The sequence below is a fragment of the Hyperolius riggenbachi genome, chromosome 1, assembly GCF_040937935.1.
Source record: "Hyperolius riggenbachi isolate aHypRig1 chromosome 1, aHypRig1.pri, whole genome shotgun sequence".
In the NCBI taxonomy this organism is placed as follows: Eukaryota; Metazoa; Chordata; class Amphibia; order Anura; family Hyperoliidae; genus Hyperolius; species Hyperolius riggenbachi.
Window position 1 is genome coordinate 479174101 of NC_090646.1, and position 20152 is coordinate 479194252.

Consider the following 20152-nt stretch of genomic DNA (forward strand, 5'->3'; position numbering starts at 1 on the left):
TACAAACCTCTTTTAAAACTTTTCTCCTTCAAATACTGTCAGTTGCACGTGTTTAGACACTGATCCATATTCAGTTAATGTTTCTTCTGAATTTTCTCCCAAGAGATCATTTTTCATCTTCTCTACAAAGTAGCATTTCAGCACTTTGAGATTTTTTTAAAAAGTAGGAAAAAGTAGGTAAAAAGTAATATCAAACTTATTTTTTTTTCTTGCATGCTGGTGGCTTATTGATAAAGGTAAACTGGCATGTTTCATTATATTTTCATATCATTAAGATGGGGTTTCCATCAGGAGATAGTTTGTTTTCTGTAATATTTTATAGCCAATGAACCAGGAAAACGGCATTATAAGAATAATAGCCATAACTTCTTTTTATTGATCACATCCTAGAATTTTTGTTTAACCACTTCTTGCAAAATGGACATTTATAAATGCCCTATTTGTGCACCTTTAGTGCAAATAAGACGTTTATAAAAGCCTTGCAATGCCGCTAAAGCGCATTCACACTTGTGCACCTGCGTTTATTTAAAGTGTACCTGAGCCGGAGCTCGGGTACTAAATGGGATACTTACCTAAAGAGAGGAAAGCCTCAGGATCCTATTGAGGCTTCCCTCACTGGTCTGATGTCCCTTCTCGCTGAGCGTGACCCCCCGAAGAATAGTGCAGCTCCTCTTCTTGATTCATGCATGTGCAGTAGACGCGCGTTCCCGCCCGCGCATGCGCAGTAAGCTAGAGCAGATGTGTTGGGGGGCCGTGCTCAGCAATGGGGGGCAGTTTAGACCAATGAGGGAAGCCTCAATAGGATCCTGAGGCTTCCCTCTCTTCAGGGTAAAGCCTTGTCTAGAACACGAGCTTTGGCTCAGGTTCACTTTAAAACCTTCAGCCCATGGCATAAAGTGGTTAAAAGGTTTCATCACGAGACCTGGTTTCTGTGGATAGTTCCTTGAAGGTAAACTGGGAAATTTGTGCTTTGTGATCTTGCTTTGAGTTATGTTTACGATTTGTGATTCCTAGCAGGTCTCAGCCCCTACTTTCAAGATTAACATTATGGGAGCCTATTTAAACTTTAATAAACAAGCCTTTATCCCTGCACATCGCGATTGACTTTTGCTTTTTAAATGGGAGAAAAAAACTCTCAAAAGTGACCCTAAAGTGGATCCGAGGTGAACTTTTACTCATTGCATAGTTGTGTTCCTGTCCTATTGTTTATAGGGCATTCCTCAAGCCAAATACTTTTTTTGTTTTTGTTTTAATACCCTAATTCCCTATAAACTAAATAAACCACGCCCACAGGTTTTCAGAGAGCCTTGGCAGTAGCAAGGGCTCATGGGAGCTCAGTCTGGGCAGGAGGAGGAGGAAGTATTACTAGCCATTGATTTCAGAGGCAAAGGGGAGGAGGAGGGGGGATTAGGTTTGTTTGCTTAACCTTTTCGGGAACGGCCACCTACCCCCCCCTTAAGGACCAGGCATTTTGAGCGGGAAGGGGGTGCGCGCGTTTGGGGGGGTCAGGCGGCCGGATCCCGTCTGTGGCTGCCTGGATTTGTGCCCCCCATGGTGGCCTGGGCCCCCCCTTCTGCCAGCAGCCTTCACTTACCTTCCAGGCTCCAGCGATGAGCCGCACGGGACCCTCTTCTCCAGCCGGCATCTCCGTTCTGTCTGACGATCAGTTCCGGGTCGCGGCTTGATGACGTCATCAAGCCTGGACCTGGCGCTGACGTCAGACGGAGCGGAGATGCCGGCCAGAGCAGAGGGGGGCGCCGATCGTCGCTGGAACGGCAGGGAGGTGAGTGGATCCTCTTCTTTTCCCCCCCTGCCGCCGCAGCTGTCAAACTGATCACTACGATCCGACGGCGATCGTAGTGATCATGTGATCAGCAGCCATACGCGAGGGCTGCTGATCACTCGGGGGAGATGTTGGGTGTCATATGACAGCTTAATCTCCCCCTCCGGGTGCGCACGATCGCGTCGGGAGCGGAAACTGCGGGCCGGCGTAGATCCTACGCCGCATCAGGCTAGAACAGCCACAAGTGCGCCGTAGGATCTCATAGAGGCGGTCCCGAAAAGGTTAAGATGCAGATAAGCCTGCCTCTGTGTAATGTTTACAAACAACATGGCTGCTGTCATTGTATCACAGGAAGAAATAATAATTTTCTATTAAAGCTGTTTGCAGCTAGATATGCTGTGTAAACTATCTAAACTTTAGATAAGGTATATAGACAAGTTACTTGCTTTAAGTACCAGGTCAAAAAGAATCGCCAATACGCTCATTTACCATCGATTGCACAAATGCCTCAGGTACACTAGGCTGAAATCCAGATTCATGTATATATACTAAATATTGTAAAAATTGCACTGGGGCCCATGGCTGTATTACTTTGCCACTGAGTGAATACGGCCTTTGCCTGCTACATTCCACTGGTTCCTGACGGGTAGCATATTCACATTTGACTGTTTTATGGAAGGAAATGTAATGACTCAAATGTGTGTACATTGCAACATTAATAGTGGTTACAGAGCATCAGAACCAGCTTTCCAGCGACAGCCACTGTGAGGGAGAGATGTAAGCAGAGGAAAATGAATGGTTAGTTAATGATTGGCACTATTCAAAGCAAATATAGAGGTAATTATTACCACTACAGAATCCAAAAATGTCTGTATTGGAGTAGGGCCCCCAAATGGGCCCCTCAGGTCCAGGAGCGACACCCTGGTGTCGTCGCAACCTTTGCATCCCCTATTGCTACACCAGTGCATACAGTTTATGTCAATCCCCCCTAGTGTTTCCTCTTTCTGTTGTATTTTTAAATGCACCAGTACTGGTAATGTCTCAAACTAAATATCATTTGTAATTAACATGTATGTAATTGTATTGCTGGTTATCCTGATTGTACACTGTATTGAACTACTCATGTATCTATGTTCCTCACCATTGTATGCTTTGTACTATGTACAATGCTATGGTAGATGTTGGCGAAATATGAATAAAAAATAATAGTAATAGAAGTGGATTTAAAAATACATTCAAAATGAATTACAACCCAATAGTGCAGTGAAAAACACTCTCCTGAAATAACCACAGTACATACACCCTCATGAAAAATGTTGCTGCTATACTGCCCTTTAACACAAATATTAAGTATATTTGGTTCAATGGGCTTGATTCACTAACCAGCGCTAAGCCGGTTAGTGAGCCATAATAGATAGTGGGCGCAAACTAGAGCGTTAGGTGGTTTGCGCCCATAGGACTATAACTAGGCTGCCGCGCTGCGCGCACTCTGGGTGGCCCTGTGCGCGATGTAGCTTTGCAGGCTATTAGTGCCAGCAAACCTACTTATGGGGCACTAAGTGGCTTTTCACAGTGGCTAACACTTAGCGCCGCTTTGTGAATCAAGCCCAATGTGTTATATTATAAACCTGGTCCAAAATCAATAAATTGCCCATATCTCACTTTTCTTTCAACCCTAGTTCATGCCTACATCACATCACGGCTGGACTATTGCAATGCCCTATATGCAGGTCATCCAAATAAAGTCCTACAGCGCCTGGAGCAAGTACAGAATGCTGCCGGCAAGATTGTTAATAAGTCAACGCTGCCATTGCCACATAAAACCAATACTTTGCTCACTACACTGGCTACCTATAAAATGGAGAGAATCCTTTTTTAAAATTAGCATGCTAACATTCAAATCCCCATACGACCTAAGCCCCGGATACCTAAAGAGAGAGCACGCCTTATCAAAGTTAACGCACCTTATCAGAGTAGCATAGTGAGTGCTACGAACCCACAGGGGCTCAGAGCAGGACGAGTGGAGTGTCAATTAGCAGGCATAAGTTCATTGAGCTTGCTATGCTACTCTGATAAGGCGTGTTAACTTTGATAAGGCGTGTTATGTCTGAAAGGCTTGTTAACTCGAATAACACATGCTATTTGTCTTAGTGAATCGAGCCCTTTATCTTCCAACCTTCACTTTTTTCAAGATTCTTGAAAATTCTCTATAATTTTCACTACAACTTTTTATGACTAGGGCCAGCTATCCTCCTGTAGGCTCACCTCAAATATTTCTCTATTTGTCTAAACCTACATTATTTTACCAGATAGAATTCTCCTTTATAACCCACTTACTCTTTTTCAAACCTGCTTTTTTCTGGATTCGATACATACAAAATCAAATCTACTATTGTATTGCATAATGTTTAGTGCTGCATAGTGTACGTTTTTTGCATCCGTATGTGCGCAGGGTTTTAGCTACTGCCTTTTAGTAAGAGTAAAAATCTGTTTATGTGCTTAGATAACCTGTGGCTCCATACAATCCCAAGCTTGTATAGAAACTTCTCACATTGGCCGTGCGTTTTACTAGAAGCAGTGGGATATACTGTATAACTCTAACGTGGGCTTTCACCGTTCCATTGCTTCATTCTGGTGATCTCTTGTCCTAGGCAGTGAAGTAGTTAATCTTGCCTTACCTCTTCCTTTTTTCTTTTCTGTAAACAACTCACCATCTCTGTGCTCTGTGGCTTCGCAGCCTCCTCATCTTACTTCTCTTTATTTTGTGCAGTGTTTATTTCCTTTCTGCCTTCTTTTCACACTTATCTAAATCTTGCATTCATCTCACTTCTGACTTTTCACACACTCTTCTCCTCACGCACAGTTTCGACACAAGTTGCTTTTAATAGTTCTAACAATAAATCCTATCTTTTTAAGCTACTGCTTTTATTTTTTCCTTTTCAGCGTGCGTCTCTCCATTTTTTTTTAGTCTGTTCTTCTTCCCGCCCTCCTTCTCCTTTTCTGTTGTTTAGAATATTCCTATTTAGATATTCCAACATGTGGTACAAGTTAGTCCCTCAGAGGTTTGGCAGGCGAGCGTTGCCGTGGTGACAGTGATTTCGGCTGGCGTAGTTTGGGTTGGGGGGGTGTAATTAGGTACACATGTCCCTGAACTTCTGGATAACTTTATAGGGCTGAGGGGGAGGGATCCCATGAGCCACAGAGTGTCTGTGAGGAAAGATTTCTGCCTGCTGTAAAGGTCAGTGAACATTCAACATCAGTTTGAAAGCACAATTTCCACAGCAGTCCATTTTGTTTTTCACCGTTTACCGCTCATTTTCAGACAGTGCACCTCTTAAGCACCAAACCGCTAACACTTTTCATCACCACACCCAGAGTTTCCACCAGCAGTGTTCTCCTCAGTTAATAGTGTACTTCAAGAATGTTTAATGTATTCTTTGCACAGACTTCTCTGCGCCCGCCTCCACTTCGTCAACCTAGGCCTGTTGCAATACTCTCCATTGCACCCACATGAACACGATAGAGAGCAAGAGATACATAGGCCTCAATTCACAGAGTTTTATCAAACACTTTATCAAACGTTCGATAAACGTTTGATAAATTACCTCATGGGTAAAATCTTATTTTGAATTCACTAAGGTGTTATATATTTATCGAATGTTTTACCGATAAAACGTTCAACAAATATATAACACCTTAGTGAGATTTTACCCATGAGGTAAATTATCAAACGTTTGATAAAGTGTTTGATAAACGTTTGATAATGCTCCGTGAATTGAGGCCATTATATACAATTCCCTTTTAAAAGGTAGCAAATGAAATTGAAATTGCCCATTTTGTTTTGACCTCCAATTTAAAGAATTATCAGTGATCCAGATTCCCAGATTCAAACCGGGGATCTGGCAGTACAAGGCAAGGGTGCTGTCTACTTCACCACCGGGCCACCTTTGTAACTAGACCCTTATTACAGGAAAAGTAGATGCATCCTCAAAATAAACAATATTTGCATCTACAGTTAGTTGTGTAAAAAATAATAAACAATTAAACTTGGCCTAATGGAACACAAACTCACAGTTCCTGGTCCAAGAGATAATTTTCATCTTCTGCTTAAAATAACTTTTTAGCACTCTGTAATTGAAAATTTAAGTACCAAAAAGCAGGTGAAAGGGTACTCTCAAAATTATTCTGAGTATATTCTTCCTTGTTGATGGCTTGAAAGGAATTTTATTGATAATATGTGAAAATAACACCTAGAACAGTGCTGTCCAACTTCACGGGCATCGAAGGGACAATTTTTTTTCTGACTACATGGTGGACGGCCGACTTCCCCTCCCCCAACTCCGCCCCATACACAGACTCCGCCTCAACTGTCCACCCCAGTACAAGTAGCCAAATATAGGTGCCCAGTACAGGTAGCCAAGTACAAGTGCTCAGTGCAGGCAGCCAAATATAGGTGCTTAGTACAGGTAGCTCAGGATAGGTGGCCCAGGATAGGTAGCTCAGTATAAGGGCCAGAATAGGTACCTAAGTATAAGGCCCAAGATAGGTAGCTCAGGATAGGTAGCTCAGTATAAGGCCCAGGATAGGTAGCTCAGGATAAGGACCAGGATAGGTAGCTCAGTATAAGGCCCAGGATAGGTAGCTCAGTATAAGGCCCAGGATAGGTAGCTCAGTATAAGGCCCAGGATAGGTAGCTCAGTATAAGGCCCAGGATAGGTAGCTCAGTATAAGGCCCAGGGTAGCTAGTTCAGGATAGGTAGCTCAGTATAAGGCCCATGATAGGTAGCTTAGGATAGGTAGCTCAGTTTAAGGCCCGGGATAGGTAGCTCAGGATAGGTAGCTCAGTATAAGGCCCAGGATAGGTAGCTCAGGATAGGTAACTCAGTATAAGGCCCAGGATAGGTAACTCAGGATATGTAGCTCAGTATAAGGCCCATGATATATAGCTAAGGATAGGTAGCCCAGTATAAGGCCCAGGATAGGTAGCTCAGTATAAGGCCCAGGATAGGTAGCTCAGTATAAACCCAGGACAGGTAGCTCAGTACAAGGCCCAGGATAGGTAGCTCAGTATAAGACTGTGATAGGTAGCTCAGTATAAGACTGTGATAGGTAGCTCAGCATAAGGCCCTGGATAGGTAGCTCAGGATAAGGCTCAGGATAGGTATTTAAGTAAAGGTGCTCAGTATAGCAATAACTTACCTCGCTCCAGCGATGGGGCTTGTCACCGTTTCCCATCCTTCAGCCGGGGCTCTTCTAACAAGCAGGGAGGACGAGCGAGTAACGGAAGAGAGCGTGGCGTTCTGATAACAAACGTGCCCGCATCCCATCAAATTCTGCTGCTGTGCTGTTTGCAGCCAATGAGGGAAGGGATGGGGGGGGGGAGATGCGTGCCTGACGGGAAGAGAGCCTCTCCACATCCCTTGCCTGATTGGCTGCTAGCAGCACTGGCAGCAGAAACAGCTGCCGGCAGCAAAATTTGATGGGGCACAGCTTAGCGACCGTGATCTACCCATACCCACCACCGCTGGAAAAAAAGACGGAGAGGTAGTAAGACTAGGCGGGAAGACTTCTGGCGGGTCGGATGTGACCAGCGGGCCGCCAGTTGGACGGCGCTGACCTAGGAGAAAACATGGAGAAAAAGTGAATTGGATCATACCCACAGTTAGATAAATATAGAGACCATCATGTTTATTCCATTAAAAAAAAAATATATATATATATACTAATTGCCTGGTTGCAAGCTAAGTGAAACAGTCATACCTGGATACCATGAATTCCCTTTGATGGATCTTCCTCCTGTAGCTATAACTGTCTTATACAATATATTCTCTGTGCATTCAAATAAAATACTTTGCCTGCTTCTTGTAAGGCCTTCCAAAATATGTTTGACTGCTTTGGCAATTCTGTCAAACCGTGCAAACTAATTCTTCCTACAAAAACTCAATGGGATTTAGGTCTCTGTTGCCTGCAAAATGTGTTCTCTGAATTCATGTTACATTTTGTGTCATATATATGGAACACAAAGGAACCATGGGGACAATAGGGGGGTTTTGTTAACAGCTTTCATTCAGAATCACATATATAGCATTTAGGGCCTATTTATTAAACAAAAAAATTGAAAACAAAATAAGTTTGTTTGGGGTTTTTTTTGTTTTTGTTTTTTTAATTTTGATAATTTGATACCTTTCAGGTAGTGGTAGGTTTGTGTCTAGTGGGAGGGTTAGTGTGAGAGGAAGGTTAGGTAAAGCAGTAACATAATATCAGTAAACTTACTAATATTCTATTATCGTGATTACCCCTCGCCCAATAGTAGAATATCGGTAGCTTAAGCCCTCACTTAGCAGAAAACTTTAAACTAGGATGATACCATTCATTAGCTAACTGAACAGATGATCAAAAGGACAAAACAGATGGGAGCTTGGAGAAGATAGATAGATAGATAGATAGATAGATAGATAGATAGATAGATAGATAGATAGATAGATAGATAGATAGATGATATCCTTGTTCAATACTTTCTGCAGCCACAGGTCATGATGATTGTCTCCGGTGATGTCAGAGACTTATATACATCTACTTACACTATAGGTTGTAAAACCAGCAAGTAAAGCTAAAGTAATTTAAAAAATGTTTTTTCTTAATTTGTAATACTTTGCATCTAAATAAGAATAATGAAAGCCCTAATATTAATGCCAGGCATAATAATATGCATACGTATTCTAGAACGTACATTTAACCTAAGCGCTGCACTTGCTTTTTATTCCTATTCCCAAAGATTTACATGAGAACATTGTAGGGTTATTTATGGCCACAGCTACAGACATCACACTGCATACCAAATTCCAGGCTCTGCCTTCATTGCACGCAGCACTACTATCTGACGTTCCATAGATGTGTATCTTATATAGTATCTCCTCTTCAGTTGCGGAAGTTGTTGAACACTGACCTTCCTGTTTGGTGTGAATCTATCTCCCTTTCTTGTCTCTTGGGTGGAAATAAGAGTGTTTATTTGGTGACTTGTACAGGAACACTGCTTGATTATAAGCACTGTATACATGTGGAGTGACTTGTTCTCCAGTCCCTCTGAGAAGCAGACACAGGAGATGTGTGTCATTCTTATGCACCCAAATGGAGCTCAGCCTACTTCTATGTATGGCTTCTTGTGATAACACGTGAATCAAAATTCTAAATCTGTTTTTGTATCTTTACATCTAGGAACACAGAGCTCTCTGTGATAGTGGTGTGTATGAGTGTCTCCTTTACAAATAGGAAGAACAGCCACAAACTCAAACTGTCATTAAAATGATAAGATACTTAAAGTGAACCTTAACTGGAATTAAAAAAAAAACATTTTTAACTCACCTGGGACTTCTACCAGCCCCCTGCAGCTGCCCTGTACCCGTGCCGGGACAAACTGATCCTCCGGGCCCTCGCAGCACCCTATTTGTGTTCTGATGCGCAGCCCTGGTCTGTGCGCCTCCTAATCACACTGCGCATGCGCAATATGAAAAAATCTCTACTGCGTATGCGCAATGGCCATCGACTCACCAGTTGGCTGGCCGGAAGAGGATGCGGGGGACTGGAGGGACACTTAGTGACAGCGCAGGTACAGGGCGGCTGCAGAGTGCTGGTAGAAGCCCCAGGTAAGTTAAAACCATGTTTTTTTTATTACAATTAAAGAGAGTCTGAAGCGAGAATAAATCTCGCTTCAGACCTCATAGATAGCAGGGGCATGTGTGCCCCTGCTAAAACGCCGCTATCCCGCGGCTTAACGGGGGTCCCTTCACCCCCAAATCCCCTCCGTTCAGCCGGGGAGCGCTTCCTGGTTGGGGCAGGGCTAACCGCCGCAGCCCTGCCCCACGCGCATCTGTCAGCGCGTATCTCCGCCTCTCCCCCGCCCCTCTCAGTCTTCCTTCACTAAGAGGGGCGGGGGAGAGGCGGCGATGCGCCGCTGATAGACGCGACTGGAGGCAGGGCTACAGCCGTTAGCCCTGCCTCCAGGAGCGACCAAGTCTGCGACCAAGTGTTGCAGTGGGGGGTTTGGGGGTGAAGGGACCCCCGTTTAGCGGCGCGATAGCGGCGGTTTAGCAGGGGCACACATGCCCTTGCTAACTATGAGCTCTGAAGCGAGATTTATTCTCGCTTCAGAGTCTCTTTAAGGTTCCCTTTAAGTGTGGTAAAATATGATGATCAATAAGATGATCAATTATCAATTTTAGTCTTTCAATATGCACTAATGCTACTCTATTTTCACACAAAAAAACTGATAGACGTGTCAATGAGGGATACAGAGGGACAATGTACAATAAGGGGTTAGAAAAATTGAACCTTTACTTCTCTCTGCAATAAAGATACATGTTTTTACACACAGGGAATGCTTAGGGGTGCTTTCAAATATTCTTTTATGTACCGTACCTAAGAGTAGTTAATGAATTTGTATTTTTTGGAGTATAATCCCACTTTAAGTTAGTCCATAACCAGCATAGGCAGAAAAATATCAGTTTTTACTATACAAAATGGGGTGATATTTAAGAGGGGCTAGAATTAACAATGCAAGATAATTAAATTATTGCTCTGGGCATAATCGTCATCACATCTGTGTATAAGTACACTAATCCTTAAAGGTAACCAGAGATGGCCAGCAAGGGAAAATGAAAAAAGCTTTTATACATACCTGGGGCTTCTTTCAGCCCCATAAGCCTGGATCGCTCCCACGCCGCCATCCTCCGCTTCCTGTATCGGCGGTACCGGGTCCCGTCACCTCCGGCGGACGCAGCCAATTATTCGCATGAACAGGGGCTCCCTCCATACCCTTACGCATGCGGCTGCGCAGTAGGGCGGCGCACGCGTACGGGTATGGAGGAGCCCCTGTGATGCGGACAATTGGCCACGTGCTGCCGCCGACTGGCCGACTGGCCGAAACTTCGGGACCCGTTACCGGCGGAAACAGGAAGCGGTGGACGGCGGTGTAGGAGCGATCCGTGTGTATAGGGCTGGAGGAAGCCCCAGGTATGTATAATACCTTTCCTTACGTTAGCTCTGGTTCTCTTTAAAGTGGAGTTCTATGCCAACAAATTGAAAAGCACTTGTGAATGATTTTTCTAGTTAGAGGATGTGTCATTTGTCCAATTAGCAGGTAGATGTAGATGTAGCCAGCGACACTAGTAATTTTAGATGTTTATTCAAATAAAAGACATACTGGACCACCAAGGTAGTGACATTTCTCAGTACTTAGCTTCATTCTCCTGCTGTCATAGATTTCTATTGATACAGAATACATTCTGACATTAAATACATTTTGTGACATGGCATTGTACAGCAATCATTAAATCATACATTAATTATACAGAGCCAAAACTACTGATGGTTGCGGCTACATCTATTTAACCATTGCTGCAAAACTGTTGTGCTGCCACGTTAGGCTGATACATCCACTCTTCATCTGCCAGAAGTGCCATACGTCCACTGAACAATACAATTTGTCCATCCAGTATCAGTATTTACACACCACTGCAACACAGCTAGACACCCATCACCTACTTCAGTATGACACTTGTGTCACTTGCCTGCTCATTGCACTGTGAATAAGCAGTATGACTAAAGGCTCACACACGCTTGACTAAAGTCGGCCGAGGCAGTCGATGTACAGAAACCCCCCCCCCCTCCCGCCCCCTCAAGCTGCGAGCAATCTGCCCGGTATGTCTACTCACCCGACAGACGGCCAACTTCTTTGAATATGCCGCTCCCCCGCCCGCAACATCATGCGCGCACTGCTCCACCATCTATACGTCCCCCTGCATAGCAACAGAATGCGTTGTTAGCTACACAGCTGACATGGGTTTGTACTGGCCCAGCAAAGTCATCCAAGGGCAGGGACGGATCTAGACCAAGTTGCGCCTGGGGCAAGGTCAGGTTTTGGCGCCTAAAGGTCAGGTTTTGGCACCTAAACTGCCATTCCCCATACAGTTTTGGCGCCTAAAGGTCAGGTTTTGGAGCCTAAAGATCAGGTTTTGGCGCCTAAACTGCCATTCCCCATCCAAATTTTGCTGCCTTTTTAAGAATTCAACAAACTGCGCCTGGGGCAAGAGACCCTTCTGCTCCCCCCTAGATCCGTCCCTGTCCAAGGGGATTGGGTCCTGCACCCCGACGGGCAACATATATCACAGGTGTGTACACACCTTAATGCTGATTTACTGACCAAAAAGAAGGCTGGTTAAATTGGAAGACAAAATAGTAAACAGATATTGTCTGACAGCCTATTCTGTATAGCAGAGACAAAGGACCACAAGACTCCCTGGGCACACTTACAAATTCTTTCACAGGTAATAAGTATCGCAAAACAGTTTCAATTTTTATTACAAAAGTTTCACAACATTAAAACCTTTTCCACTGTACATAAAGGGGAATAAGATTGATGCGCTGTTTTCTATGAATCAGGGATTGTATTTTGTATATATATCATTGTGAAATATGAAGATACCTTATATACTCGTGTATAAGCCTAATTTTTCAGCATAAAAAAAGCTGGCAAGAGCAGGATCAATATTGCAAGATCCCATTATCTGCAATATGGTGTGCAGAGTGCGCTGCTCAAGACTACCTGTGTCCTCTGGGTTTTGGAGTAGAATGTGCAAGCAACGTGTCAGCGGTACAATGATCGGGGGAGTCTTCCTGTGTGGCCATTGCTGTGTCTCATGTCTATGATGCCATCTAATGGCATCTTGAGACACATTTGTATCATCCTTGGGGCAACTCTAGCTATACTAGAAGGGGGCTGACTTGTACTGGGGGCACATCTGGCTACTGTGGAGGGGGCTATACTGGGGAGGCAGCTTATAGATGAGTCAACCCCTTTTTCCTGATTTCTGAGGGAAAAGTGGGTACTTTGGCTTATACGCGGGTTGCCTTATGTGCAAATATATACGGTACTAATAAAGACTCATTGTATGTACATTAGAGATGGTTTTCATGTTATAAAGCTCTTTAATAAAAACGTATACCGTTTATAACTTGTGGTTATATTAATCCTGATGCACAGTAAGCCCCTTTTTCATATATAGGACCCCTTCTGGGTACCTACAAATTTGTTTGCTAGCGATAAGTAATCTATCTAGGGTGTGATCCAAGAGAGCCATATTTCCTGTCCAGGTGACCGATATTTTAAATGATAGCAAACTTGCCACAGCCTTAAAACATCTTGTGGATAGTAACACTGGATCTGAGCAGCCCTACCACCCACCATATCCTGAGACATTCCCCACATTCTCAGCCCTCTGCTGCTAATGTGTAGCATGGTTTCACAGTAACATAGGAGGAGGGAGCAGAGAAGCATTGCATTCATGTAGGAGGGAGAAGGTGGGGCCAACTGGTAGATGATTTCTGCAACAGTGTTCTTACTAAATGCATTACAACCTAACACCCAATGGCAGTCCCTCTCCATCCTTGCATTATACACAATGCATGTTCATTTCCACTTTAAAAAGCCTGGATGTTATCACTCTTTGGTATTGTGCAGCAAGCTATCAAAACTATTGTGTCATCTGACTTGAAAACCAACTTTGGATAAAACATTTTGTTTTCAGTTTTGGAGTAGGTAAGGTTAAGAACCCGTATCAGACTTTTTCTTATGTCCCACATTAGTGAGATATTTTCTGCAATTCCTGTTCAATAACTAGAGTTTTATATGACTATTGTAAGCCCAGTGGAAAAATAATGGAAAGGAATAGAAACCTGACGCAGGTCTATACCTACTGTACACACTACCAAAAACTCCTTCTTTGCCTATCCCTGTTGAAAACATGTAAACCTTTTCCTGCCTGTTCTGCAATTAAAGAAACTCCTTCTCAGCGGTTCGACTGGAAGCACAACTAAAGTTAAGCTTTACATTTTTTGCATTTCAGCAGTTCAATGTATGCATGATTTCTTACTTCCTCAGTATTGTAACTCATATATTTTCATTGTATCTTTGCAGATCTTGAATCTGAAAACCCTTCCATAAGCAATGATGTGACCACAGACACTCTGATGCTCAATCCACCTGCTAGCAGTGTCACTGGGGGAGTAGCCATGGGTTGCATCACAAGGGCAGGTATGCATTCACCACCTCCCAGACGTTCCTCAGATAATGATCTAAATGGAACATTCCTCAGCCAACCATCACGGTTCATTCCTCTTGGAGGATCACGTTTTCTAGAGTGTCCAAGTATACGTATCACCAGGGATTCACCTTCAAACAGTGATGGAGAACAAGAGGAGTCAGGAAGGAGTGATATTTGGGATGATAGACCACAAAGAGATCAGCTATTTCTTCCTCCAGATCCTTTTGGTTATCGTGACTCTTTCCTAAGCCCTAGTCCAGCAAGTAGCCACTCTTCTTGGAGTTTTCTTTCCTCTGAGGCTTCTTCTTGTGACTCTTTAGGGCAAATGTGTGAAGAAGTTGAAAGAGAGCTTAATGAGGCAGCCTCACGATTCACACTAGCTTCACCCTTGGGTTCACCAAGGGGTTCACCAAAACCTTGGAGTGGCCAAAATGATGAATATTGGCCGACTGGATCTATTTCGAGTGCTCCTCTTTCATCTCGTGAAGAATTACTTTCACCATACCCTTCTGGGCAAGCTTCAAGGCCTACATCTCCTTGTGGCAAAAGGAGATATTCAAATTCGAATGATGAGGGTAGCCTCCAAAACAGCTCACCTTCCCCATCCCATTCCCGCAGAGGAAGCTTGGGGGATGAAAAACTCTCCTTAGAAACAGAAATTTCATCCAAGCCTTCTGAACTGACAACATCATCCACTCTGGAGCGAAGTGATAACATTCCACAAAAAGCAAGAAGAACCTCAGCAGAGCAGACTGTTGCCCCTGTTAGGCCTGAGGAGTCCACAAGTCCTGGAAAAACTTTTTCCTCAACATCTGTGTGTGCAAATGATGAAAACAGTGGATTGTACTCTCAAAGCAGGAAAGATAACGTTGGGATGGATTATCTAGCTGTGCCTTCAGCTTTAGCTTGGTCCAAAGCAAGAGTTGGAGGCCAAAGTCCAGTATTCAGGTAAAGACTCAAAAATGCACCTCTTACTTTTTCCTGTTTTGCACACCATCATCAATTGTACATGAATTAATGTTACAAACCAGGTGAAGTGAATTCAAATATAAATAAAATGATTGAGCATAGCACTGTAAAAATTTTTGGTCAGCAATATATATTAAGCCTGAAAAGTCGTAGCAAAACTGAAAATCAACACAGTCCCACCTTAATTCCTAAAATGTTGTAATTCTTACGACCTTCCCTTTAGACTAGGTGACAATATCTATGCCATAAATACCATTATCTACAAGCTTTATTTCACCACAAGTCCATGCGTTCATTTGACTGCATTTCCACATCAGTGTAATCTTGTGATATATGTTTATACTAGCTCTCAAACACTGTCCAATTTCTTATCCATCTCACACACCTCGCTCTTTTCCAAATTTACTCAAATCGATCTGTAATCACATGTTTCTCACTATGACCTCTGAGAATCCACCCATTGCCACCAAAGTGATCTAGCGCTCACAACACAATGTACTGGTAGTTGTTTATTACTTATATTAATTCACTAGCTGATGACCCGGCATTGCCCGGGTATGTATTTGGCTGGTGTTGGCTCCGCCCACTTTTTCTAACCCTAACGCACAATTACTCAATTACTCAATGACCTAGTTTATGAGCGTTGCTGTCTTTGGCATCAATAATTTGCATTGAAATGAAACAAATATGATTGGTTATGGCTCCACCCCCTTTTCTGAATTTCAACCCCAGTCACCCAATGACCAACTGTACCAGGTTTGAGCTTGTGCCATTAACAATGCAGGAATGGCAGCAATTAAATATTCCCCTTGAAAATCAATAGGTGAATTTTGATTGGCTTTTGTAGGCTCCACCCACTTTTCTGAATATTTATTCCAGTTACCCAGTGTCCAGCTGTGCAAAGTTTGAGAACCCTTCCATTAACAGTGTCTGAATGGCTGCAGTTTACATTTTCCCAGCGAAAGGTGTATTTGTCTCCGCCCACTTTTTTGTTATGGGGATAAAAAGTATCCTGTATGTTATTCCAGGTAATGTACTATATGCCAAATTTCATTCAAATCCGTTCAGCAACAGCATTGTTGGGTGATTGAGTAACAAACATCCACACATCCAAACTTTTGCATTTATAATATTAGTGAGATTAAGTGCCAAATATCATGTGGTGCTGTACCGAGTGGAGTAAATATTGTATTTCCTTCAGACCCTGTTCCCACTATAGCGGAAAACAGACTTTTTTTGTCTGTTTTACTGCATCAGAATCCTATAGTTTTTATAGAAACGCAAAATTGGAACCAGCACAATAATTACCGGACAGTGGATGCGCTTTACAAAGAAGCCTATGTTGGAAACGCATGCTCCGCTCCGGACTCCAACCAAACCAAAATGGACCATTGCACTGTATAGTACACTGTCCACTCTCACTGGCCATTGGAGAGCCAGCTCTAGCTAAGCTTCAAATGTATAATGCATGTTTTTATATAATCCGTGACACATGAATACTCACATATGATAACATGGTTCATATTCAGGTCATCCTCTTTGCCACCCCTGGACTGGCCACTTCCCAGCCAGTTTGAAGGTTTGGAACTGAGGGTAGAGGTTCAACCAAGAACACACCATCGGGCCCATTATGAAACAGAAGGAAGTAGGGGAGCAGTAAAAGCCTCGCCAGGAGGACACCCTGTTGTCAAGGCAAGTTACATATTCTACCTATATTTTCTATTTTTTTTCCTAATCAAATATTCTAGTTTGCAAAGTTAAAAAAAAAATGAAAGAAGGTATGTATATTTATGTCTGTATACATGTATGGCAAGTTATGCGACCTTTAGATGTGTGTGCTTTTGTAGGTATGTGTTTACTATATGTTGTGTAAGAGTGCTGTGTCATGCTTGACAGTACATGAAATATTGAAACCATTTCCTCCCATCTTCTCCACTGAGGGGGAATATTGTAGCATATAAACCAAAGAATGCTGCAGAGAAGCAAGGCCAAAAGCACAAAGTAAATTCTGATGCAATATAAATCCTTGAGTGCCGGGTAGGTTCTGTATGATGATTTGTTCTTGTGAACTATCACATGTTTCACATTGCTCAGTAAGAGACTGTATAAATCAAAACTATAAAAAAATATTTTTTTAAACGTGCATAATTCTTGATGTTCATATAAAAATATCACTTTTTGTATTAAAGGAGAACTTTGTGAACTGTCAGTGGATTGAGCACTGACTAAGGATAACATCTGTAATATATACTTCATTATTTCCCTTTGTCCATCAAAAATTATGCTTCAAAATACTTCATCCTACTACCAATTACTGAATCTGAGAGAGCCTAAGCGCTTTGAGTCCTATGGGAGAAAAGCGCTATAGAAATGTTATTGTATTGTATTGTATAAAATATTAAAACGCTCTCCCTGGTCACCTGGCTGGCCCACCTACTTGAGTCTGGAAAAAAAAGCAGAGGTGGCCTTTAGAGTATGCATGGCCTGGGGCGAGTGTCATAAGTAGGGCCTAGAGCCATAAATGTAGACCATATACCGCAACACCACGCTCACGGGCTTGTCCAGTACGCCTTATTATTGTTTAAAACAACTACATGTTTTAGTGTATGAGGCCTAATGCAAGTTTTATATCAACATAGTGTTATTTCTGACCACAAGAGCGAGGAGTGCTTGTCCTCCCTGTGCCACCTCTTGTCCCCCTCATGCCACCTCTTGTCTCCCCTGTGTTCCCTATATTCCCCCTGTGCCACCTCTTGTCCCCCTCGTGCCACCTCTTGTCTCCTGTGTGTCCCCTATGTTCCCCCTGTGCCAGCACTTGTGTCACCTCAGCCCCCTCTGTCGTAACTCACATGGCCCCTATTAACCACCGATTCTTGCCACTCTCCTGCTTGCCGCTAAGCTCTGGTCACTATAGTTACTTTCGCCGGCGCCTGTGACATCATGACAGGCGCCGACTGGAAGTAACAATGGTGATGGAAGGTATTAGCAGTAAGGATTGGCTATGTAAGTTATGGAAGATGGGGCCATAATGCAGATGTAGCAGGGAAGGTGACAAGATGATGAAGTCGTGGGCTGCGCAGCACAAGGCAGATCAGCTTGGAGTGGCCCCCCTCTAAAGGGAGGCCCCAAACATGGGTATGCCTTGCTTGTATGCTGGCACCGCCCCTGCTTATGGTGCCAGGCCCCCTTCAGTATGGGGCCTGGGGCAATTGCCCCACTCACCCCCTCAAAAGCTTAAAACTTAGAAAGCCTGAGAGAAACAGCTCATCTGTCTTAACTCAGCAGAAGATGTGGAAAATCTATTTGTCTCACTTCAGTATTGCACAGTAGAAATGCATTTTTAGCAATCTTTCAAAATGTATTATAAACAAGGAAAAACAGTCCCAAAAGACTAATTTCACCAACTGATATAACTAGTGGGATATTTTTATTTTGAACTTGCTAAAGCACTACAGCACTGGCCTACTGAAAAACATTATTATTTTTGTATTTAGACGTGGTCCGTCTATAAGTAATATGTTGGCGCTTTATAAATACAATAAATAAATAAATACATAATTAAATAAGTAATCCCAGATTTGAGATGACTATTGTCCAGTCTGGTCATTTTTGTTTTCCACACATGTCCTGCTGACCAGGTGTCATGAGGGATCAGAAAGCCAAGTCTGATTTGCTCCTCAGTGGCTAATAATCCCTGCAGGTTGCTTTCCTTTTCTGAATCAGCTGGATTGACTGCTAGTTGGGCATTTCCATAGAGCCTATGCATGTTGTCAGTTGTCAATGTGGCCCATCTGTGCCAGCTGATTCAGATTAGGCACTGTGGCTTGGCTAATGTATAGCTGAGTGCTGGATACCGGCTATAGCGTATGGTCAACCACTGCTTATCTGCTATAATGCATAGCAGAGTTCTGGCTATCGGCTACCAGAACACCAGCACAAAAACCATACACACTTTTCAAACAAAATTACGTAAGGTGAGTATGGGTTAGGGTTGGTGGTTTGGGTCTAGTGCTATATTATTAGAGCAGGAGGATAGGGTGGGAGGAGGATGGAATTAACAAGTTGGGTTAGGAGGTTAGAATTATGTGTCATGAACTTTATATTGATGGAAGTTAGGATTAAACATCAGTAAGACGTTAACATGGGGGAGGTTAGAGATTTGCATTAGGAAGTTAAAAGGATCTTTTTAGTTTTAACTGGTCCCAGAGATGAAAGCCCGGTTGTACTTTGCTGAAATTCTAACTATTGGCCTCACCATGGTACCCAACGTAATCGGTGCTACAAAAGAAACTTATCCCTCCATTCACCTCTGCTGTTCTCCAAGTCTTTGTTAGCAGAAAATCCTAAAGGTTGTTTCATGTATTTGCAGAAAAATGAAAACAAAAGTTTTGCCAATGTAGAGTGGACATTGTTCTATAACTGGTTACTTAAAACTGATGGAGCTCTTACTATAAACAAACAAACACAGAACATTTATATCACGCTTTTCTCCTGGCAGACTCAAAGCGCCAGAGCTGCAGCCACTAGGACGCGCTCTATAGGCAGTAGCAGTGTTAGGGAGTCTCCTACTGAATAGGTGCTGAGTTACTGAACAGGCAGAGCCGAGATTCGAACCCAGGTCTCCTGTGTCAGAGGCAGAGCCCTTAACCATTATACTATTAGTCAGGTGCTGCTATTTTTCAGAGCGTTTACCATTTTCTACTTTTCATACAGTTTGACAATTTATTCGCTGGTTAAAGGACAACCGATGTGACATGTGACATGATGAGATAGACATGTGTTAGTACAGTGTCTAGCGTACAAAAGACTATGCTGAGTTCCTTTTCTTCTTTCTCTGCCTGAAAAAGTTAAACATCAAGTATGCAAGAGACAGTTTTTGTCCGGGTTGGGACAGCGTTGGACTATAGTATAACCCTCATTGATAAGTAATTATAGCCATAAAACACTTTCCTGTCAATAAATGGCTTTAGAGAGCAAGAAAGAGATAAAAAAAAGGGTCACTAGGTCATAGATTTAAGCTCTGGCTCATGGCAATTTGTGTAGCATGTGTTGTGCAAAAAGCGCAACTTGCATTAGCTAGGTAATGCATGTGTTGCTAATATACCACCTATTGCGCTACTTGCGGAAAGCAGTTCCACCACATTTAAATGATTACAGATATTTCTATAATTCTACCATCATCATCATTTAGGCGCAATATTTATTTCTTACATGTACATATAGTTAAGTGAGGTTAAAATGATTAAATTGTTGTTTATCAAAGGATATCGGAGCTAAAAGGAAAAAATTAGCTTTGCTTCTT

General features: G+C 42.9%; 1 protein-coding gene across 3 annotated transcripts in view; it reads left to right on the top strand.

Moving 5' to 3' along the window:
* NFATC4 (nuclear factor of activated T cells 4) overlaps window positions 1-20152 on the top strand; it is an 88819-nt gene that overhangs the window by 17039 nt on the left and 51628 nt on the right. For 2 of the 3 annotated variants that reach the window (XM_068241520.1, XM_068241529.1), the window contains 2 exons: window positions 13755-14829; window positions 16380-16542. In XM_068241520.1, coding sequence (XP_068097621.1) covers window positions 13755-14829; window positions 16380-16542 — 1238 coding nt within the window. Of the gene's footprint in view, window positions 1-4972; window positions 5022-13754; window positions 14830-16379; window positions 16543-20152 lie in introns of those variants that run through there. The other variant, XM_068241538.1, reaches the window with a different exon arrangement.